A 23156-nucleotide genomic window follows, 5' to 3' on the forward strand; every position below is an offset into this window, starting at 1 on the left:
AGTCTAGCCATAGCCCTCTGGGACCTCTGACCTACTCAGTTGCAGAGCGCCCTCACATGACTGAACATTTCAGTCTACCCTGTTATTGCATATTAAAGTCACAGATCAAAGAAACAGTTTAAAAATATTTCAACAAATTTATTTGCCACTCAAATTTCATATCATTTCTATATTCTTGATTTCAAAAAAATTTTGAAGCTTATGAACAAATTTTGTCATGATTTTTGCAATTCTTAAAGAAAACTGGACAGATTTGTGTAAACTTCATCAAATCAACTTGTACACTTCAATAACATAAACACTGCTACTACACACGCAACAAATACATTAGAAACTTATTTACAACAAATTCAGCAGCTTAAAATTTACATGTACATGTGTAGAGATATCTGAGCCGGCCATTGTACTGTCTATTGAATGAGAAACAAAGAATTTCAGCTGTTGCACTTTGAGTTAAGGAAATAGGCATCCAACCACTGAGTAAAAAAAAATCAAATTAAATTTACAAAACTCACACATTAACATCAGAGAAAAATCAACTCTGTTTAAAAATTACTTTACTCATGAAAATCAACTGACTTGTAATGTATCTTTAGCAGTACGCACTGGCTAACCAGAAAAACAATGAGCATCTATCTTCTTTAGGACGGCAATCTGTGTTCCTAAGGGGTCTTTCACAGCAATGTAAATAGAAACATACCCCTTATGATGATGTATATTGAATGTTGTAATGTCAACATCTTACACTGTTAACCTAGTATTTTTAACTTGCCAAAGTACGTTCAACACTGACTCAAATTCAATTTTCAATCCAGATTTTAAACACATTAAAACTACTTGTTCTGGTGCACATGCCTTGAGCAAAATCTACATGTTTATATTGATGATTGCTGAAATCCGAAAATCTACTTTCAAATTGGTTTCCAGGTATACACAGCAGTAACAGTGGCAAGGTTTTACACTGAATTGACATTCAAACTTTTAAAACCAGAAAATCCTCTACGCTACATGCAATGTTAATTTAAAACTTTTGAAACTAATTTAAAACTTTTGAAACACGTCGTTCCACACAATAAAGGCATGTGTTTTGGGTGGGAGACAGAATTTTCTGATTGGTTCATGAAAGTTGACAATTGAATTCAATATTGGTCATTTCTAACAAACACACATTATTGGCACAATTATTGTAAATGAGATTGCAGCGATGTCATGGTAAAAGTGTACTCAAGTGTACAGATCTCTCTCTTCTAAGCATTAAAATGGCATATTCTGATATGTATCAACCATTTGTAACTTACATACACCATGTAATTTCCCTTCATTCTACGTACACAAAATATCTTCATAGCTGGCATAGTAACTACTCTACATCCAACAAGCTACCAGCATCCATATCTCTTCCCTGCATGATCTGATATCATCAAAATGCTACAGGAACTCCACTATAAATCTTACAATATCATACATCGGTTCATCGACCCTGTATAGTTTAGCAGTTTATACAACTTGAAAGAAGTTGGTCCCAAGTATCAAAACATAAGTTTTTTGAACAGTTTTGGAAAATTGCAAATCTAGAACAGGAAGCAAAATTTTCAAAAAAATGACTATGACGATGTGATTTTCAAAGTAGTATCTATCAGTTGGACTAGAATTGTCAGATTTGGAATTGAATCTAACATTCCATAATTAATGACTGACTTAAACACTTGCAGAAAGTCAAAGGTCGTATGATGTCAAAGTTCACACCTAGACCATAATATGCACATATATTATTACTCTTTCTGATGTGACATGCCAGTTTAGGAGTGTTGACAACAACTTCTGGCTTCCATTAAAGTTCTGTGCAAAAGTAAGATATACAAACAATTCATCTGTGTTAAATATAATCTCTCGTAATTTCATTTGACATGACATTTATCTGGCATGTGGCCATTTGCGCTTACCCAATGTGCTAACAGTATGTCAGTACCAATACATAAATGCAAAGAGACCATAACCTATTTTGTGGAATTATCTGTTCATTTCTATAACGGAAAAAATGCCCAATTTTTACCTTCCATTTTCTGCTACGGCAAAGTCTTCCACGCTGTATGTGGTTCAACCTTGTTTATTGAAACGCATTGCATTGTACCGATGTTAAGTACCATAAAAGGTGCAATCTCTAATACTTCTGATGCCAGGAGCGAACAAGGGTAATGATTTACTTATGAATTAAATGTCACATGCAAAATCTAGACAAGATGGCAAGACTGGTTGACTTCCACAACAATCTGCATTAAGTCCATGTTTTGTCACATTGTACACCAGGACAAAATCTGATACACCATGCATGCTCAGGATTGTACCTGAAGTCATATCCATGTCTGTCACAAGATGTCGAGGAATCAACCAATGACATCTTTTGTTTTAATTTCCTCCAAGGCCAAGAAAGATCATGCATTGACATCTCTCTCATTCAAAGTCCCCTAAAGCCATTAATTTCAAGAATCTTAACAATGTATCATTAAAATTGAAATACATAATTTTATATCACTGTGACTGGCTATTAAAAAAAAGGCTCTTCACAAACTTTCCAAATTCCTTTTGGAATACTTTTTAGTATCAGTTCAAAGTAAATCTAAACACAAATTTACAAATCTAAAAAAATTTAGAATCATATGTGATTGTAAAATAGAACAAAATGTTAAACTCAGCATCAAAATACCTTGTCGTATATCATGGAACTTGTTCATGTGCCTTAACTTGAAGCGTTTCTAACCTATAAATAATTATATGTATCACCCTGGTCTTTTGCTCCAAACTGATTTGGATGTATAGTATTTCACATCTCTTTTCCAGAGTTGTCAAAGTATGCTTTTCCGGAAGAATCCTGCAAGTGGCTAGAATTTCAATTTACTTCCAGGCAGAAGTATCACCATAGCTGTAATATTGTCTTTGGATCCTGCTAACAGGGCTGCATGCACCAGCTTTTCACTCATACCCTTGGCAAGCTGACAGTACAACTCGTGCTTGGTCGGCGGTTGCTCGGACAATCGCGACTGCACGTACGCGGAGTGGATTTCCGTCAGAGTCTCAATGTCCGCCTCATGCCCGTCATCATCTTCATCGTCATCCAAAGAGCCGAACGACACCTGACTGCCGACTTCTGTCTGGAGGTCGTCAGGAAGTGGTTCGCGACTTTGTCGGCTGCGACGGCTTCCGCCTGAATATAAGCTACTGGCACTGCGTAAAACCAATGGAATATCTCCACCTTCCAGTGGAAGTTTGCTGTCCTCTCCAGCTCCATTCTGATTATTGTCACTGCCTAGTTTTTCAGGATTGCTCGTTTCATGATCGTCTACATCCTTTGTTTCAACGTTATTTTCTTTTCCCTCTCTTTGTTCCATCTCTTCATTGGCATCATCACTTTTGGCGTGACCAACCCTATCTATTGGTGCCATCCGGTGCTCGGGAGATTCTCTGATTTCTTCAGTATTCCGGCTCTGGACTGTGAGGGCAGTATGCTTGGTGTCCTCCTCGCCGGTGATGTCAGGTCAGTGTCTCGCATGAAAAACGCCTCTGTGAGTTCGTCTTCTGGACTTGCGGCATATTGTTGTGACTTCTCGCTCAGAGGTCGCAGGTCGGTTTCCATGGCAAACTGGGAGTAAATGGACGGTGACATTGTTGTTACCTGACTGCGCTCTCTTGACCATAACACTTCCAAATCTTTCCGGACACCGGTGGACGGTGGCTTATCCGGGTTGGTCATGGCTTCCTTCATGAGACTGACGGCTTCGTCCTCGGAAAACACCTCCCAGATCCCGTTATTTGCCAAAATCAAAAACTCTGCATACTGGTCAATAACAACACTTGTAGCGTACGGCTCACAAATGACAGCCTTCTTGAGATGTGGATCGCCATGGTTGCCAATGCCACGCGTGGTATCCAACACACCATTGACCCTTGACCCTTTGTCACTCTCAGCAATGGAAGCACCTGTCTTGAGTACTCTCATATTTTCATTGTGATTGTTTGGGGTATGGTCCCTTGTTAGTCTATACGCCCTGCCATCGCGACATAACACACCATGAATATTACCTGTAGGAGATCAGACAGAAACAATATTTAGGAAAATTTAAAAAAACATGTGTGGTGGCAAATTATAATTTTCAAAGTAAATTATACAGAAGGCATCATATTTGTGTCTGTTTGGCAAAACCTTACTGACGATGTGAACAACACTCATGAATATTGAATATACCTTTTCATCACCGTGGTTTGGCCCAAACCCATTGTTATCAATGGTGAGTGTGGGCCTGTTTACCAGAAATTAGGGGTGAACAGTGCGTTGTGTGTGAGAGTGAAAATAACACAAACTCTACAGCGGTATTTTTCTAGTGCATTACAAATACTGTTGGTTGCAATTTATCACCACTAGTTAAAAGCATAAATGCCTTTGCCGCCGTGTTAATATCACACACTTGTGAAATCTATTCCTCCTATCCATGTCAGGTCAGCTTTATATACTGCTTTCTGATCGATCAATACAGTGGTGGGGTAACTTGACACATCAACAATTCAAGAGGTTCTCTCAGATACAAGAAAACTTTATGTATACTGGTAAAGGGCTGACTCAAAGAAATTTCAAGAAACTCCTAACTTGACTCAAAGATTTCAGAAAAACCACAAGTTACCCGGCATACTTGTGGTCAGTGTTACTGTACAAAAGAACCTTTATTTCAGTCTATGTCTGTTGACAGCCATGTATATCATTGTATCTGACACTAGTATATATACACTTGTTGTTATTATCATGTTCATTTTGCAAAAAGCACAAAATTCTCTTTCTGATACAGAATCTTAGGAATACACATCAGAAGTAACCATGAAAAAATCAACTTATTATGATAATGTACCAGTACTCTTGAAAAGATGAATTTTGAGATGTCCTTGAAAGAATCGTGACAAGTTGGCTAGAAAAAAAGGAAGCCTGTACTATAGAATGAGAGATATCCTGCAGAGATGTGGAAGTTAAGATTTTCCAGAAATGTCTTATGTATCAGACTAAATATAAATCAATTAGAAGTCAAATAAAGAGTATTATATACATTATTTATATGAGTAATGAATCAACAAACGTAATTTTAGATTTTAGTTTGGCAATCCACTTGGCAGAATCTTACAACTACGAATTTGCTTAGATTGGTAGACATTTGAACCAAACACACTTGTAAAAAGACTTCATCAGCAATTTTGTGTTTTGAAAACTTCATCAGCAATTTTGTGTTTTGAAACCTTCTCTACAGATTTTTTGTAGGCATGAGTGATGTTTAGTACACATAAACCTTTGGACAAAAACTGAACACATTTTCCTAGGGGGCCTCGAACTAAAACTGTCTTCCTAGGGAGGCTTTTAGCTATGTACTCTGTCCCTAACTCTAAATGCTCTCTGTCTCGATTTATCATTTTTTGTAATTGTCTGGTTTATTTCCTATTATTGTAACCAGCAATACATCAAATCCACAATACAATGCTTCTTAATATTTCAAAATGATACCGAATCATGATTTAAATTTCTAGCAGACATATGTATCAATTATATCTGCGCTGTATCTGGATCAAATTCCATGAGCAACAGACGCAAACAAAGACAGTATTCCATTTCATTCCCTAATCCGTAACTCACAAAATCCCACTTCAACTATGGAACAGATGTAAATCACACCATGAACGGAGTTAAAGGTATTCGGCAATCAGATGTAGACATGACGTCAATCCTCTGCTCAGGCTTCCTGATTACCATGTGACACATGGCTATAAAAAACTGTGTTACTCAAACAAATACCAGGTACGGACACCACAGCAAAAGTACCCAGAGCAAAGTAACTACACCAGACATGTCTATGCATGTAAGAGGCCAAGCCATTAAGACTTTTATTGATTTCAATTGGTTGTTACATGTATTAAATCGTCATTGTTAAGAAAAATCAAAGACTTCCAATGAAGTTAAATCTGATAGTTAAAAATAAGCAGCCACTTGACATAATTCCAATAGCACATACGGGTACAAGCAAAGCATAAGTCAAGATTTTAAAGATTTCTAAACTGTCACATAATTGACAAATTTTATTTTGCTGTACCCTTTGCTTTTTTCATATTCTTTTGACCCCAGTATCTTTTAATGACTAGGTTTAGATCACTGTAATGTACATGCATCTGTGTACAGGGTAGATCCCTGAATTATTCACTACAAAATGCCAGGTGTCTCGCCATTGTCCTTGTGTTTCATCGGAATGACGTCCTACATCACTGTACTGATTCGGAAGTCATTATGGAAAAGGAGCCCGGAAATTAGAAAAATCCTACCGGATACACCTTTTATCCCAGCTCCAGAAATAACTTGTGGGAAGGGAAAATCAGAAGCTGACCATTCAAATTTTGAAGATTGAGATGCAATTACTTAAAATTCGCTGATTTCTGAAATTTTAAATTGATTGCAATTCTTGTTTTGTGTATAGCTCTACTGAGAAATTCAGAAAAAAGATTTAATGATTCAAAACATAGGACTCTGTACTAACTTTTTTTTCACTCATTTTTGTCTACCGTGTGAAGAATGGTATGTACAAGCAACCACCTGTTGATCCATCCCAGGCACAGGCAATACCCACTGAATTTACATATCACTTCCCGGATGTTAACAGCTTGTCAGAAGATATTAAATTTCAAAATGGTGGCACATGCAGACGTTTCTTAATTATGTTTTCATTGTTCCTGTCGAGAAGTGATTATTCTTATCAACCAAAGATTGGCGCTTTTTATGAAGTATAAAATACTGCCTGAGATCAACAGTCGACACAAAGTTCAGTGAGCAAAGATTAAAGAGTTGACTTGAATGCTGCTATTTTCAAAGCATGTCTTAATTTTAAAAGATGGCTGATCAATAATACACCTGTACGGAAATTTCAATCCTTAAAATTGGGATGAAATGTTATTCCAAACTAAGCAACTATGATCGAGTTTCACATGAAGTATAGTGACAAGTAAAGAATGAAGAAGCTCAAAATTTCACCCCATTTTACCAGTGTAGAGGTCTACCTTTTCTGCAAAAATGAAATAATAGGGCCAAACCATTAAGGTCAATGGGTTAAGTTAGGAACCATCAAAGGAAACAGGTGCAGGGTCATTTTATACACTAACAAGAACCTCAAGTGTTTTCTAACATGGCAAAGATAAGAAAAGCCATTTTGTTGAAGTTAATGACGGTGACAGCCAATATTTGGCTTAAAGCCAGAAACAATGTTGTGGATACAAGATAATGGGGTATGGGATAGGGTGTCAGTTTTGTCAACAGTTATGGGTGAGAAAAAATTCTAGCTGCCACTTAAAATTGTGTTTCTCACTGAATCTTTCTCATTTTCTCTCACTACACAAGAACATGGCTGTTGCTCAGCTAGTAACTCCTGGACTGATATTCAAAATAAAATATATGCAGGTTTTCTGATTTCTGAACCTATAATTTTGAATTGACTTTGTCGCAAACACTTGTTCAGAAAGTTAACTACTGTAATTTTTGTGTCAGTTTATTGCTTTCTGGCATTTTCTAACGGTTTGTATCAGAAACAGTTGCTATTTGAAAGTAGTACAAATGAATTGTACCGGATTACTAGTTTATTTCCTATACTATTATACCCGGGAAAATTCTTTAGGTTGTTAGCATGTAGGATCTAGCAAACCCTTGGGAATTACGCACACAGCGGTGCCAGACAATTGACGTTGTACGGTGAATACCAGTTTGTCAGACAACAAAAACCCTCAGCTTGTAAAGAATTTCTTCTGTAAAGCTCTTAATAAAGTTATGAATAAAAATATTTCACTACAATTGAAATGCATCTTGCGAACAAAATGCCCGAAATAGCATTTAATAACGCAAAATTGATTAATACAAAGTAAGTCAATTAAGCTAAAAGGAAAACTGTTGTCAGTTGCATAGCAACCAAAGATTGTCTGATATCCCCTAATAAATGGTATAGTTGTATGGTTTCTGTACTCAATAAGAGGCATTTCTCTCCACGCCTCCACTTTTTATCTCTGCACATGACAGACACCTGTAGCAACGGCTACAGTGAATGTTTTGCAAACTAAACACTGGACATATTTAGCATTGACCCTGTCATATTTGCCGGATAAGGATGGTTTTTAATGGATCAATTTCAACTGAAAGAAAAAATTTGAATTCTTGGGTTGATATTGGGTTGATAGCTTGAATGTAAATATTTCTCCTTTTACAACTTTATATGCAGTACAGTACCTGAACAGTGTGCATTGAGTGTTTTCCTCACATTTTACAAAGCTACCAGACATTGGTCTGCTACATACCCCTTGCTACACGGTGTACAAAATCCAACCAATCATGTTACAGAAAGCAAAGACCAGGCAGAGACATACTGTACAGTGTGTAATTCCATTTTCAAAATAAAATATCAAGTGTTCACAACTTATCCCTATAGGCAGCACAAATTTGGCTGACCAGCCAAGTGAATGAAATCCACTTTGAAAATTCTATATGCTGTTTGTTTATTGGCATGAAATTTTTTCCAAGTCACTAGGGTTTTGTGCTTTTGCCTCGGAATAATTAGATGATTATTAATGGCAGACTGCTCTGAAAAAATGCACCATTCTTTCATAGTTTGCCAGGATTCTTGCTATGATTGGACAGTTGGGAAACCTTTTTTATAATCTGAATATTGTATCACAGCCCACCTTGTGATTGATAAATCACATGAACTCTGATATGACCAATATTTACGCACAGCTGTTTTTTTGGACCAGTTACTATCACCCAAATGAAAGGACTGTACAGTAATAATTAAATTTAAAAAAAATACAGTAAATAACACTGAATACAGCCTAGGAAATATTGTTATGGTTTGAATATGAGCTTTGGACCTTCTAGTAGTTTCATATTGGCCATTTACAGCAATGCAGCTGAGTTTACACAATCAACATAACAGCCAGATATCCTCCCTGGTTACTGATAAGGTCTAATTGATATGAAATATTTAATTCATAGCTGCAAGATATATTTTATCTCCTTTTGATAAATTTGAAATTACCAGTATTTGAAACTAAAGGTATTTCAATCTGCTCCAGTTGAGTTGCTTTGCTTTGAGAACGCTACATGTCTGTATTTCCACTGCTAAATGGAATGTTTGCTGTGCTATGTTTAACACTGTGTACTCGGTGACTAAGACGTAAAGTGTATAGTAAACACTGTCTTTAATATAACTCCAAGTAAGTAACTGCCTGGGATTCTGACTGCCTGCAATGCTGATAAAGACCCTGTTTTAAACCTGTTCAGCCCCATTCTCTGTGCATAGATTCAACCATACCATTGAAAATTACAGGGCTGTACCATGGCTTGGTCAAGATAGGGATGAAATGAAAGAATATTACCTGCATTAGCGATATGTATGATTCCTTTTTCTTCTGGTTGTTTGACTTGTTTTGACTTCTTGTCGGGGCTTCCATCGCTGTTCTCTTGATCTTCTGTGCTTTCAGTGTCGTATTCACAACACTCCTCGTCTACCGTCATCTTCGTGTTCTGGATCACACAGGTCAGAGCCGAACACCCGCTCCATCGCACTCGCGATTTCTCGTCCTGTCCCAGAGTCAGTATCTCATCAGTCTTACGGTAGGACTTTCGGAAGGCATGCCCCATTTTCTCGGAGAAGGGGTCCTTTGGTCGTTTCTTGCGGCCCGATTTCTTTGGACCGTCCGGTCCGGTAGTAGAGAGTTTCTGCAAGTTTTCTTCACAGGTATGCATTATCTGTTGGATGATGTTGGTGCTTTCTTCATGCAGGACATGCCTGATGCTGTCTTTTCTGATACGCGGCTGGGGACGATCCAGCTTATATTCAGACAGGTCGTTTTTCTCAACCATGTTCAGCGTGCACACACAAGACGTATCAGGGTCGAACTTTGTCATTTCATGCAGCAAGCAGTGATGGAGATCATTCGCCGAAACTTCCGCGGCGAACCTTCCGTGGTGGCCGTCGTAAATTCCGAAGAAACACTTGTTTGAGTCATTCCCGAAGTAGTCCTGGAATACCCTGGTGTCTTCCATTGTGGACTTCCAGCGCTCATTCCCGTCGGAGCATATTCCCACAGCATGTACACAATGTGGACTGCAGCTCAGACTGAGTCCTTCCGAATCGATGATCATGCTCTCCCGGATCTGACGGAATTCTTCATAAGTGTCTTCCATGTAGGCCTTCAATATTTCAAATGCATCATTGTATTTCTGGAGCATTTTTATCGGCAAGGGGTTGTCAGAATCGGTAGTTTTGTTCAACTTCTTCATGATTTGTCGTCTTCTTTTCAATAAGTCTTTCAAACTGCTTGGGCCGTTTGTCCCCTTGTAGTCAAACAGTTCCAGGGCCCTGTGGTAAGTCCTGTGCTCAGTTAAGGCCCTCACATCAATGTCAATGTCACACTGTTTGCACAGGATTGAGATTTCCGGCTGTGAGCTTTCCATTATTTCCGTCTGTGGTGTTTCTGCCCTTCCACGGTATTCATACCGGTCACGCTGGTACGTCTGTGGCCTGGTAACACGGCCTGACACTGAAGAGTCGGTATCACTCATCTTTTATTTATGATATAGCAACCTGCAAATAAACATACAAACCACTGTCACAAAAGGTGACATAGCAATGCACCTTTTTATTGGTCCACACGCAAAAATAATGAAATCTAGCTCGTTTCACAGAAATCTTTTATTCCTAAATCTATTTCAAGTAAAGGATAATAATTTTTCAAGAAAAATGGAGCAATGAGAACTGTTTTTTTCTGAGTTTTAATCTATTCAATGTGTAGCCCCTTTGTCTTAGTCACACTGACAACCCCTCTGACGATACCAATGAGAAAGTCCTAAATTATGCATGTGGGCATTGATTGGGTTTCCACACAACCTGTCTGTCACAAAGCCACTCCCATTGATCCACTTGATGAATCTCCCACTCGGCTGCACATTTTAAAACAAATCTATTTGCTTCATTTCTGTTGTTCTTTCTTCTGGAGACCTATTACCAGTATGTCTGATAACCTTTTTGGCACATTTATCGTTAGTACAATATCCAAAGTTTCTTTTTCAGGTAAGCTGCCCCGGTACAGAGAGACAAGAAGCTTTGTGCTGACACTGTGGTAAGAATGCATTCCTTAATTACGACTGCACGAGACACAACAAGAACATGTATTTCATTTTTTCTGTATCATTTATTAAACCAGATAAGTTTGCTCACTTACACATTTAAGAAATTTCCAGTCATTGTAAATTTGTGGAGGCACTCAACTGGTTTGATAGCAAATGTGAAAGACAAAAATTTTCAGACCATTTGAGACCCGAGTGTCGATTGCTTGACTCCTCTAATATCACTTAACTGAACTTTGAAATCGCCCACGGACAAACAACATTCTTATCCTACACTGAAATCTTTCCAAGTTTTTTTTATTTTCTCTTCAGGTACTGTACACAGCCTACTCAGACCTTCTAAGGCAAGACAAACACTTTTTAAGAAGGGGTTTCCATACCTCTGAGGCTCAAAATACTTATTTACTTGCCGTGCATTGTTTGTGCTGGAATAATTTGATCTCTAGGGGGATACCTAATACCATGGTTTGAAACGGTGGGCCCACTGATAGGTACTTAGCTTCTGAGCTGTATTGCACATTGTTTATGACAACCAAACCAAACAGAGTTCAAAGACTTTTTCCACAGCCGTTAGTTTTCAATTTTTGATTATTTTGAGAGTACATGTACATGTAAGCTGCAACTGGTAAGTAATGTTTGTTCTGTTCAATAGACAATTTTTTCTGGATTTATCACAAAAAAAGCAACACTGAAAAAACCTTTGATGTCAAATAGTAGCATTCATCTGGTACAAACAGCTAAATATTTACAGTTTTCGTATTCGCCGTTCAAATTCAGTAAAAATATTTTCACAAACAGTGAAATCCACCATCTATTGTTGGATAAAGAGCACCACCATTTGGACTGGTTGTCAAGTAGGATTATCCAATTGCAAGTTTTTTCATAAACCGTGAATTTATTTGCTGGTGAGGGACAAAGTCACCATCTTGTGGAGATTAGTAAGGTTGATTTTGTGGAAGGAATTTTCTTCTGACATGGCAAAATGACTTGTGCGTTGCTCATCAACAATCAGAACTGTCTTTATAGATTCAATACAACATCACCTGGCTGGATGTCTCTATTGGGTGATTTCTGATATTCGTATCTGGAGTGTACCAAATGTTAGGGAACATAATCAAAACATTGATGTATGAACTTTGACTTAAAAAAGTTTTACTTTTCGAGAGGTGACCTTTGGCAAAAAGTTCTCTTTGTACAAAAATAAAGTTTTGTTTCTCAAAATGGAGTCACAGTTCTAACAAAATACCATCTCAATATTAATAGTTCATTTCAAAAGTGGAAGAATAGGTTTGTGTCAAAACTCTAGCTATTAAGGTAGAACGCCCCTTAGGGACAGATATTCGGGCACTCAAACTTTTAGAATACTATTTGTGTTATACCACGTATGGGGGCTCACTTTGAAGCCCATGAAGTAAATCAGGTTTTAACTGGCTTAACTTCGTGAACATTGAAAAATTTTCCAATACAGAGTTAACACATGGATGGCGGCCATTTTGAATTTTAAGAGTCTGTGAATGTCAGGTGGTTTGCTTCTCCAGTGTCAAATTTTGCTTGGTGACCCCTGATTTTTATTCTTGATTTCCAAATGTTTTAAAGTTTCCTTACAGAAAGTTTGACCAAAAAGGTAAAGTCTCTCAATTTCAAGATGTGAAGGCTGTAATTCAAAGTGGAAGATTCAATGCTATTCCTATATCCTCACAATGATTGTATGTAACATTGTGCAAATTAAATTGACATCTTTATTACAAATTACTCATTACATTTCAGTTAGCAGACTTAAACTAATCAATTATTACTTCACAATGAAATAAAAACTGCCCAAAGTGATGTTAAAAGATAATGACTTTGTCCCGCGAACATTTTCGATGACTGCAGCTCTTAAATTTCAAAGGTGAACCGAGAATTGTTAAAATTGTAAAGTACGGTTCAACTTTGATAACAAGATGCAGATTAAAATATTCCCTCCTGATACATGTGTCTAATAGGGTCTGAAATAATTTGCTCTCAATATTCATTTTGCAGTGCATGAATCAAGTTGTATTTTTGCTGTGTTGATTATTGATCAATGTTTTTGCGAGAGCTTTATGCAAAGAAGTCAGGTGACAACTTATGTCCAATGAGCAAGCCAGTTGTATCTGCCAGTTTCAGCCACAGTCACTCAACATGACATGACACCTGAAGATGATTTTTGTGCAAACAATCGCATGCCTGCCCCTGTGGCTCATATCCATGGCAGAATAAAACGTTCTCACAATTGTATCTAACACTTGCTGAAATGTATCATTGTTCAGAATCATGTGGAAGGCTGTGTGTGCATAAATGCCGCAGATTATTGACTGTCTTATCCTTGTATTTGACAATTTACCGTATAATTAGTTGTGTGACAATACATGGATAGCCAAACCCATGAATTCTATTGGTTACCGTGGAAATTTTTTTATGTCAACACTAAAGCAGTCATTTCATATTGGAATGGCAGTAGAATGTTTTTCTATACTTTACCCTGTTCCCTGTGTAAAACTACCTCTTACCTCATTCCCTGGTACATATGTAAATTCCTGACCCTGATACTAAACAATAGTGAATACATAACAGCCATGCTGAGGGCAGTCACAGATTGTTGCATGAGTTCGAGAAACGATGCTTTTTTCCATGCTAAAGGAAATCTTAAACAATTATCTTTCATAATCAAAACATGAAATCAATAGTCATGGTTGACATTTATATTAAGAAATGGAGACGTAAATTACCTGATATTTCCTCGTATTGAGATTAAGAATGGCCACTGAAATTAGAAACAACCACCATTCTGTTTCTCAGCTCCATGGGGGAAACAAAATATAACTTTCCTAAAAACAAAACATGTACAAGTCATTTCATCAACAAGCTCTACAATTAATCTCTGTCCATACAAATACTGGACTGGACAGGAAAAAAAATTGTGAGATTTTGAGCTTAAGCCTTAATCTTGAAGTCTGTGTTATATGTAAAACCTCCACTGCCGATTTATAAATGTAAACTTGAAAATCTTATATCAATACACATATCAGATTAATCTGATATATGTATTATTTATTCTGAAATTTAAATTTCAGGGGAAACCTTGAAAAGCATAGTGTTATGGTTAACTTGATACCAGTATTCATACAACCAGCATAGAGTATGCTAGAAAAACTAGTGTAATAGTTTATTATATATATTATATTTGCATTGATTTGTACCTCTAACCACAAAAAATGTCTGCCTGTTGTGTTGTACAGGCCAAACTGAAAGTCTTCAGCACAAGAATTTTCTCTCAATATTTCCACATTATATGTGGAAATATTGAGAAAAATGATCATGACTAGTATGTGATTTTTAACTACTGTGGAATTTACTTTGAGATCAAAGGTCAACCAATACAATGACAAAAGCTTACCTTCATGAACAGACCTCAGCAAATATTATTACAACGCAACAATGAATCAGGGTTTTCCTTATAATACATAGATAAACAGTCTGCCTGAGCAAAGCAAATTTCATTAGAAGCTAAAGGTGATTAGATTACCATTTCATTGCTGTTTTATATGAAATTACTGTGCCTCTACACAAAATCTGTTTTTATTCGGTTGTCCAAGATATATAATTCATGCAGTAATCACATTAATCTATAACACTTTTGACTTGTTTAAACATTTGTTGCAAAATTTGATTTGTGTGAATAATAATACGTGTCAGAAAAGTTGAAGTTTCATTTGGGTAAACTAAATATTTCCTTTATGTGGCCCAAAATGTGCCTTGAAGCTGTCTTACAGTAATTGCTAGGCAACATGCAGACATGTTGGCCATTAAATTGCTACATATGTATACTGGCTCTTGTTGGCCTATTACAACTCTTTATGTCAAACTGCTCCACAAAAAGATGTTTTGTCCGCTCTTCCATGCTTCTGTGATGTATCTGTCTTGGTTTGTCTGTGAAATGACTCATTTCACAATCAGTAAAATTCTGTATCTAATCAGGAAAAATGTATTTTGTACAGTACACCGGTTTTGTGACTGCAACAACCCAAAACACTCATGTCAAATGTCTATATATTGTATAACATAAATCCCTTTTACTTCATAACAATGAATAAATCTGATTTTCAGATTAACTCTCTATTGGAAAGTTCGGACTGAGATTAAAAGTCAAAGCAAGACCTCCATAGTTGTGAAAGTATAATAAGACATCTTAATCTGAGCTAAATACCACACAGTCTATTCACTGTTCTGGCTACAAAAAACAAAGTTAACAAAAATTTCTTTTTGGTTGTATTTCTTTGATACTCCATGAAAACATGCCATATCTCAACTACAAGTTCATTGCATAGGACTTTATACTCACTGTAGTGCATAAATTCAAATCAATGTTCATTTGACATTGTCTTCACAGATCAGTGTGCTCTATACAGAACAGAAGGGTTACAGTATCGAGCCAACATACTGGAATTCGTGTAGCTGTCAAGAACTTAGAAGACATGAAGATATAAAGATGCTATAATTCCCTTTTTGATTCTTTACTTTTTCTTATGACAATTTTTTGTTTTCCTCTTTCACAAATTCAGTAAAAAACAAAAGAAAACAAGATTTTTATGTCATTTTTCAAGAATCAATCCTATACATTTTTTAAAGTCTCACTGTTCCATCCCAAACTTAAAGGACCATTTGTGAGGTCATTTTGGTGATAAATTTGAGGCATGTATTACAGTTATCGACATTAACAGATAATTATCAAATACTTTGTGACAGTGTGATCAATAACAGGAAATAAATCCATTCATTCCTCTTTGGATGACAAGGTTATTGTCTGTAATACGGATACTCTTTTAAACTAGAAATGTTTGAGATGGAAAAGTGGGACTTTTAAAAAAATATGTTAATGGACGGTTCTTTAAAAATCACAAAACATTTTGTCTTTCCTGTTTTATAATTTGATAATTTTAAATCAATTTACTATATATCATACTCATTTACTATATATCATACTGATGGAGAGAGTTTTTGTACTTATAAACTGGATAGCTGGACAGTCAGTTACTCAAGGTTATTTCTGGAATCACTGTGAAAAGCAATGCCCATGACTTGTGGTTTCCATGAACTGGGACAAAATCACAAATTTGTCATCACAGATTAGAACATTTTTGTGGAGGGTTCTGTTTTTTATTGTCATACTAGTTAGTGGAACCACGGTCGCTTGGACCCACCTTCCTTGGGACTTTGGTGGAACATATGCTGTGTAACCTGCCCTGGGTTGACATTCTAGTAGTAGTATTTTGCACTTTGACACGACACTCGATGATAAGAAAACAACCACCATTGAAGTTACTACGAGCTGTTGACTCCAAATTGTCAGGACTGAAACACTTCTTGTTGTAGTTTTTTTATTCAACCAGGTGATTTGCAGAGTTGGATTTCACCAGACCACCTGTTGATTGGTGAATTTGGAAAGCAATTAATTTTTAATCGGCTAGACCTCTCGAGTGATATCTCCTCCATAAAATGCAAGGAGCAGGGCAACAATGGAACCTTTCTCAGGCTTCTGAATAATTAATTGTGCGAGAAGGGGGAGTTATTAACCTACGGTCCTACGTATTGTTGAGCACTGAAAATTGCTTTACCGTGTAATGGCGGTGTATTTCTGTCTTTCACACGTACTACAACAAACAACGGGCCAGTTGAAAACCGATGGGTATCGTTTGTAGCCCAGTAAAACACTCAAAATGAGGCCCCTCACTGAAAATTCCAGAGTGGCAGGACAAGCACAGTTTGTGGTCATTAGAGACAAATAGAGACCAAACACTGGGGCTATCAAAAATTAATCAAAATTACTGCACTTGTCGACGGGACAATGAAATCAGGGTAGCCTTACTCGAAAACCAAAAAGGATACTTCAAGCGTTTCTCGTGGCTAACGGTCAACAAAGTGAAACTATTAAAAACAATAAAAATTGATCTATTTACACGACAAAGACGTCTTTACTCGACATTATGTAATGTGACTAGTAGCGGATTAACGAGACGTAGTTTGACAAGCTCTTTTTTTACGAAAGGACAACGTCTGGACTTTGTTCGAAACTTGGCTGTTACACAAATTTATAATGGTCCTTGTGTTTGACAAGGGCAGGTCGTTTGCGAAGCGCTGGAAAGTAAGAAGGAAGAAACTCACCTTTGACGTAAGTGAATAGGTGTTAGACCCTGTGTTCGCACGTTGTGTACACACCGTTGCCAACCAATCAAACCGTCTGACAATCTCCTCTTCCGTTTTTCTCACGTAGACTGTCATAACAATGTAACGCTGCTCAACTTGACATAGTGCCTACAAATAGCCATGATTCTGTTCACCGGGCTTCTATGGCAGCTGTCTTCTCAAACAAACAAAACAACCACTTTGTAAATGAGTAAACTATGATAATCAAGGCTGTCGACGATCAAATCTCACAACAACAGGGCTAGGCATGGGGGTCCAGCGGCTTTTCGAGGCTGTTACAATACACAGTAACACGCCCCCCGTTAATACTATACTGTACTATAAGAAAATCATTTTGCAGAATAAAAACTACTTAAGGCACAGGCTTCACTTGTATTGTATTTATTACTTTACGGTTTAAATCATTTAGTACTTGAAATACTTGTGTAAATCTAAACTGTCCGCAGAAATAAAGATTCCCACAGGAGGACTCTCCACTGACAGCACCGAAGACCCGCCAAATAGTGTACTAATACTGCTGGATACATGTACCAGTATTAACAGCGCCCTCAATAGTCGACATTAGTTCCCTTTTGTTTTTTCCCACCATTGGGGTGGGTATTCTCACTTGGACAACTCAAGGTCTCTTAGGTTTGGTTTTTCAGGAACCAAGTTGAGGATCAGTACAGATCTCGTTCTCGACATCTCTGTTCTGGTTAAAAAATCAGATCAACCCAATATTATTAGCAAGAATGTTATATCAGAGGTTCTACACATTGCCCACCTGCATGGCACTCTAAGAGCAGCATTGTTCTTTCTCCTGGTCCATACTTCAATACTTGGTGAATGTCAGGATAACGGTCTTGATGTAAAGTGGAACATAGCACACATTTGTCGGGGGGGGGGGGGGGGGGGGGGGGGGATTATTTAAAATGGGGAGAATTTGTGCAATCACACATCATGGAGAAAATTCTCTGGTAAGACACGGGCAGAATGAAAATTGGCCATCAACAATATTGGTTGGGCTTCCTCTGTGGAGCCTTTGAAAGTCAAACTGTTGAAACATTTTATTACTGTGGGACGGGATGCTCAAGTAAGGGGTGAGGAGAGGGTGTATGGAGGATATTCTGAATTGAAAGTACTAATGTAACACAAATTGTATTATTTGCAGTATACAGCACTTGATAATTCAAATTTACAACCATGTTTAGCACATATGCCTTTGGAAAAGTATTGGGATGCAAGCTAGTTAAAACTTCGGGATGATAAATTCAAAAGACATGGGAAATCCACATGAAATGGTAAATTATATCATGGTTGCATTCCGCTTCTTTCAGCTACATGCAAATCTGCTTACGATTACTGACAAAGGGGAAAGGCACATACCAAAAACACACTTCTTTCACACATCAGATATGCACCAGGAAACTAGTTTTTACACCTGAACGTGTCTTTAATAAGTCCATTTACACATTCACTCTCTTCATAAAGATGGAAAAAACTTTCAAGTTGGAAAATAAAGACAGTGATCTATACATCACTAATGGAATTCACACCTCAAGCAATATCAGAAATGGTAGGTCAAAGGTGACAGGATTCACTTCAAGCGTTGTCTGACAAATAGTCCATCGTGCCACGAATCTCAAATGATTGAGAAGTTTGCAACAACAGTCTGAACTGTTCACTGGTCTAAGATTAGTAGACTTCAAATCAGTGTTTATACATGAACATGTCCTTCCACAAATTCACGTTGTCAGGCTTTTGAAATCATCTAGGTGGACCCACGATGACGTTCCTGCAGCTTCTTTCCCAGCCTGTCAGAGGATCTCGGAATAGTGGTCTGCATACAGTGGATGATAGCTATATGTTCATAGTTGGCTTGGTGGAATCACAGAATTCTGTGTCATGGTCCCATGTTGTAAAATGTTGTGCAGAGTACAGCAGTCTGGATCTTCTGTTACAGTGACCATCTCCATTATTTCACTGGAGGAGGTTCCACCACTGATGTATAGCCGTGTGGATGTATGGGAGATCTACTTCGACCTTGCCCTCATCTTTCGCCTTTTTCGCTTCAGTCTGAGAAAACAAATACATTTATCATAAACATTCACACGTATTCATTTGTTGTTGGTACCTGCTTAAGGTAGTTCGCCCTCAGGGTTGAAAGTAACTTTTGCTCAAACTCCATAAGGGAACCTAATTATTCAACATCAAGAATAAGATTTCAAATTTTAAGATCAAGCATAAAAATCGAAGGTCACTGTGCAAAATTTTGCACGAGCGAGACAAATTTGAATTATCAAATATTTACAGACTCTTGAAATTTTAAATGGGCTTAATCCTTGTGTCAACTCTATGGGGAAAAATTAAATTTTTGATTTCAACAAAAATAAGCCGGTGAAAAGGTAAGTTATACTCCATGATCTTTGAAATGAGCAACCAACAAGAGGCAAAGCAAAGTAATTTAAAAGTTTGAGAGTCCATTTTCTGTCCACAAGGCACATTCTACCTTGGTCATTCTCTGCTTGTCAAACACCAACGTAAAGTGAGTTCACTGAGAAAATTCTCATGTTGTTGTCACCCTACCACTGAGCAAGACAAAGTACATCTGCTTTTTTATCTTCAGAGTACAGAGGCAAATTACATCTACAGGGATCACTTTGGGGCGCGATAACGCGATATTTACGCTCAAAAATCAGAAAAATCGCATTCAGAAAAATCAATTGGGCAAAAAAGTCGCGCCGATAATTCAAATGGCGCGTACGTGATACCTTTACGCGATCTAAATTCATCGGTAACATTTGGCCGGTTTTCAGTACAGAACCACTCATTGTGTCGCCGTAGAGAGCGCTATAATTACGCTAGAAAAAAGCTGTTGCAGAGTTACCCATTTCAACAGCGTTTGTGATTGGTTGCCAACAGGAAGTTTTGCGTTCATTGACAAATCATTGGAGTCGATACAGTAAGTGTTCAATGCTGATGTACAGTGTGTTGTCGTAGCTCAAAATGGCGCTTTCGAAGGAATATTCGTGTCCAGTACGAGTGGTAGTGCGAAGAAAAAACGAAAATGCACTATTCTGGACTACTGTACTTCCGTTACTCCCGCACTGGAAAGTATGGATTCGACCGCCTCCGATTACAACTACACTCAGAATGACAGTTTTCGGACAGGGTAGTGAATTTCGCCCAAAGCCGTTTCATAAATGACGAGCACAACGAAATCTTATTACCATACCCTTCGAAACTTTATTGTGTTTATCCTCAAACTGTTAACACCGACAGAAGTGGCATTTAGGGGGGGTCAAAGTTGCCAAATTTTTGCCCCATGTTGAGCGCGTGTAATCGGACTGCTATCGCAGTAATCGGACGTCGTATTTTGAATGTGATAAGGGGCTAAATATTGATATTTTGAAACTTCGAACCCCGATTTTCAATTTCGATGTGTTTAGAAAACTATGTGGAAATATTTCGTGATAATTAGTTACGTTTAATCCATGGACGACGCAACTATATTTCAACGTGTATAGCGCTTCTAGATATCGGACACGGGCTGTCCCTGTGTGTTGCGTTCTACACCTCGTATTGTACGGTGTGGCTAACTTCACCAAGTTTGTAGCGCCCGAAATAGCTTTTACCCCAAAAAAAATCCAAAACGGGACGGCAGCGTCACCTGACTTAATATGCTGTAGCATGACTTGTAAAACGCTATCAAAACGGAGCGAAGGGCGTATAACGAACAGCATGTCATTAAATGTCTGAAAACTGAGGTCGTCCGAAAACTGTCTCTCTGAGTGTATTGTTATGCAAATTAACCAATATGCAGAAAATCAGGGAAAGTTAGGTCCGGTTCCCACAGACTTTGAAATTCTCCCACTGTTTTTTTTCATGTGCGATTTTATCTCATGCCGTTCTTGAGCCAGGGTAATCCCTGCATAAGGTAACAAAATCACTTGAAAAATACTTGTTACGGTTACATGTCAAAACTCACCTTCGCATACGCTTCTTCCTCCACTGAAAGCAATAAAAGAAGTTATGATAATTATAGGATCATGTAACAATCCATTGGTCTGGGTTACAGGGATACAGTTGTCGGAACTGCGCTCAAATGTGAACACGGTATCCCAGGTACGATGGTGATTGATGAAAGTTAAAACATGTCTGTCATAATCTCCATGTATAATTTAAATGTTGTAGTTATGATGTTGATGTGCATAAAGATCTCATGCATGAAATACATTGTGTGTAAACAAGAAACTTGCACAGGCGCAGTTCCAACGACAGTTTCCCTTTAACTTGATTGTATGTACCTCTTGGTAAACTATTATGAAATCCCCTTACAGCGAGGCACACTAGCCAAGAGGAAAATTTCCCAATCGGGAGACCTAGAAATATTACATGTATTTTGATATGACTATCACAATTAGTCTTTCTCTTATATGAAGGGGAGAATTTGTCCTTGATGTGTAACTGTTAAAAACGTTAATGACTGACATGATTTTGACATTAAAGTACAAATGGAGTTGATCCCCAAGCCTGAAATACATATTTTGTGGAACTGACAATATGCCATCTATCTTTTCTACAGATGACAGCACTATTATTAAATAAATGTGAATACATGCAAAAGCAATGGAGAACTTTCTAGAACAATGGTCAACCAATATTTATTAAACTTGATAATGAACATACTGGTACACTTTTCCAAATACACAAATGTCTATTAGATAGTGCAGAACTATTCTGACAAAGGATACTCCATATCGGGAGACATTCTCCTGATCAGGGGGACCAATTTTTCTCTTGGTGGAGAGGAAATCCCCCCTTCTGGTTTAGTGTGCCTGGCTGCCTCATGTCCTTGTATGCACTTTCAAACCCCCTGCCACCGTATCTCTTGTGCTGTGAGGTACATCCGAAAGAAATCCTAAATTCTCTTGCACTTTTTTAGTTTTCTCTAACGTTGGTTCAAAGTCAAGTACACTAACTCTTGCGACTATGGTGTATGGATGCCAATGATAGTTAACTTTCTGAATCGTCCTTATCAAACTTAAAAGACTAAATAAGTACTATTTTGTAACCGTTCCCACGATTTTGGAATGCAAACTGCCTTCCTCTGTGAACGTTGTAGACTATGAATACCGTAACCTCGATAGTCTCTTACCAGATACTTGTCGGCGAATTACTTGAAAAAGTCGAGACGGTCACCAAGTTTGTTGCAAAGCGTGCAGTTATAACTCTCTACGTTAGAAGTTAAAACATTTGTAACTAAATCGATGGATTAGAATTACTTTTTCCACTCTCTCGACTTGCACATTCCCTTGAGCAACAAGCACATTCACGGGATACGAAAAATTTCCGGTGAGTCTCTGATCTAAAGGCTGCATTTGGTTTGAACATGGTTACTTCACCTTTGCAAACTGGTTTTAAGTTGAACGACTGACAATCTCTTACTACGTGTTTACCTGGGAAACGAGAGAGCATGTGAAGTGAACTATACCACTAATATTTTCATCCATATTTTACACCTAAACCGACTTACCTTTGCCCTCATGTTTCAGATAGGTAACTGTAAGAAACAAAAGAAAGTGTTTTTATTAGTAGAAATATCAGATGATGAGGAAGAATGGAAGATTTTTACGGATTTTCTCAACACTATATTAGATCGTACTCACTGTGGCAAAATGGACGACATGAAAGAGGCCAAATACCCGTATTTTGAACCAATCTTGACCTAATACAACCTCTTTCCACGATATATTAATACACATGT

General features: G+C 37.6%; 1 protein-coding gene and 1 long non-coding RNA gene across 3 annotated transcripts; both read right to left on the bottom strand.

Annotated features, from left to right (window-relative positions):
- Positions 1-117: 117 nt before the first annotated feature.
- On the bottom strand, positions 118-17827 carry LOC139143553 (protein phosphatase 2C-like domain-containing protein 1). 2 transcript variants are annotated; one of them, XM_070713986.1, is made up of 4 exons: positions 17369-17827; positions 13936-14034; positions 9433-10643; positions 118-4077 (listed from the first exon to the last, which is right to left on the bottom strand). In XM_070713986.1, the coding sequence occupies exons 3-4, from the start codon at positions 10619-10621 to the stop codon at positions 3428-3430; spliced, it is 1839 nt and encodes a 612-aa protein (XP_070570087.1). In that variant the 5' UTR covers positions 10622-10643; positions 13936-14034; positions 17369-17827; the 3' UTR covers positions 118-3427. The 2 variants fall into 2 exon arrangements, with proteins under 2 accessions (XP_070570087.1, XP_070570086.1); XM_070713985.1 differs by lacking the exon at positions 13936-14034 and having other exon boundaries at positions 17369-17826.
- Positions 17828-18821: 994 nt separating this feature from the next.
- LOC139143557 (uncharacterized) lies at positions 18822-23136 on the bottom strand. Its single transcript, XR_011554631.1, has 4 exons — positions 23059-23136; positions 22926-22952; positions 21378-21400; positions 18822-19465 (listed from the first exon to the last, which is right to left on the bottom strand). It is a non-coding gene; the product is annotated as an uncharacterized lncRNA (long non-coding RNA).
- Positions 23137-23156: the final 20 nt, after the last annotated feature.

The sequence above is a fragment of the Ptychodera flava genome, chromosome 11 (assembly GCF_041260155.1).
Source record: "Ptychodera flava strain L36383 chromosome 11, AS_Pfla_20210202, whole genome shotgun sequence".
NCBI lineage: Eukaryota > Metazoa > Hemichordata > Enteropneusta > Ptychoderidae > Ptychodera > Ptychodera flava.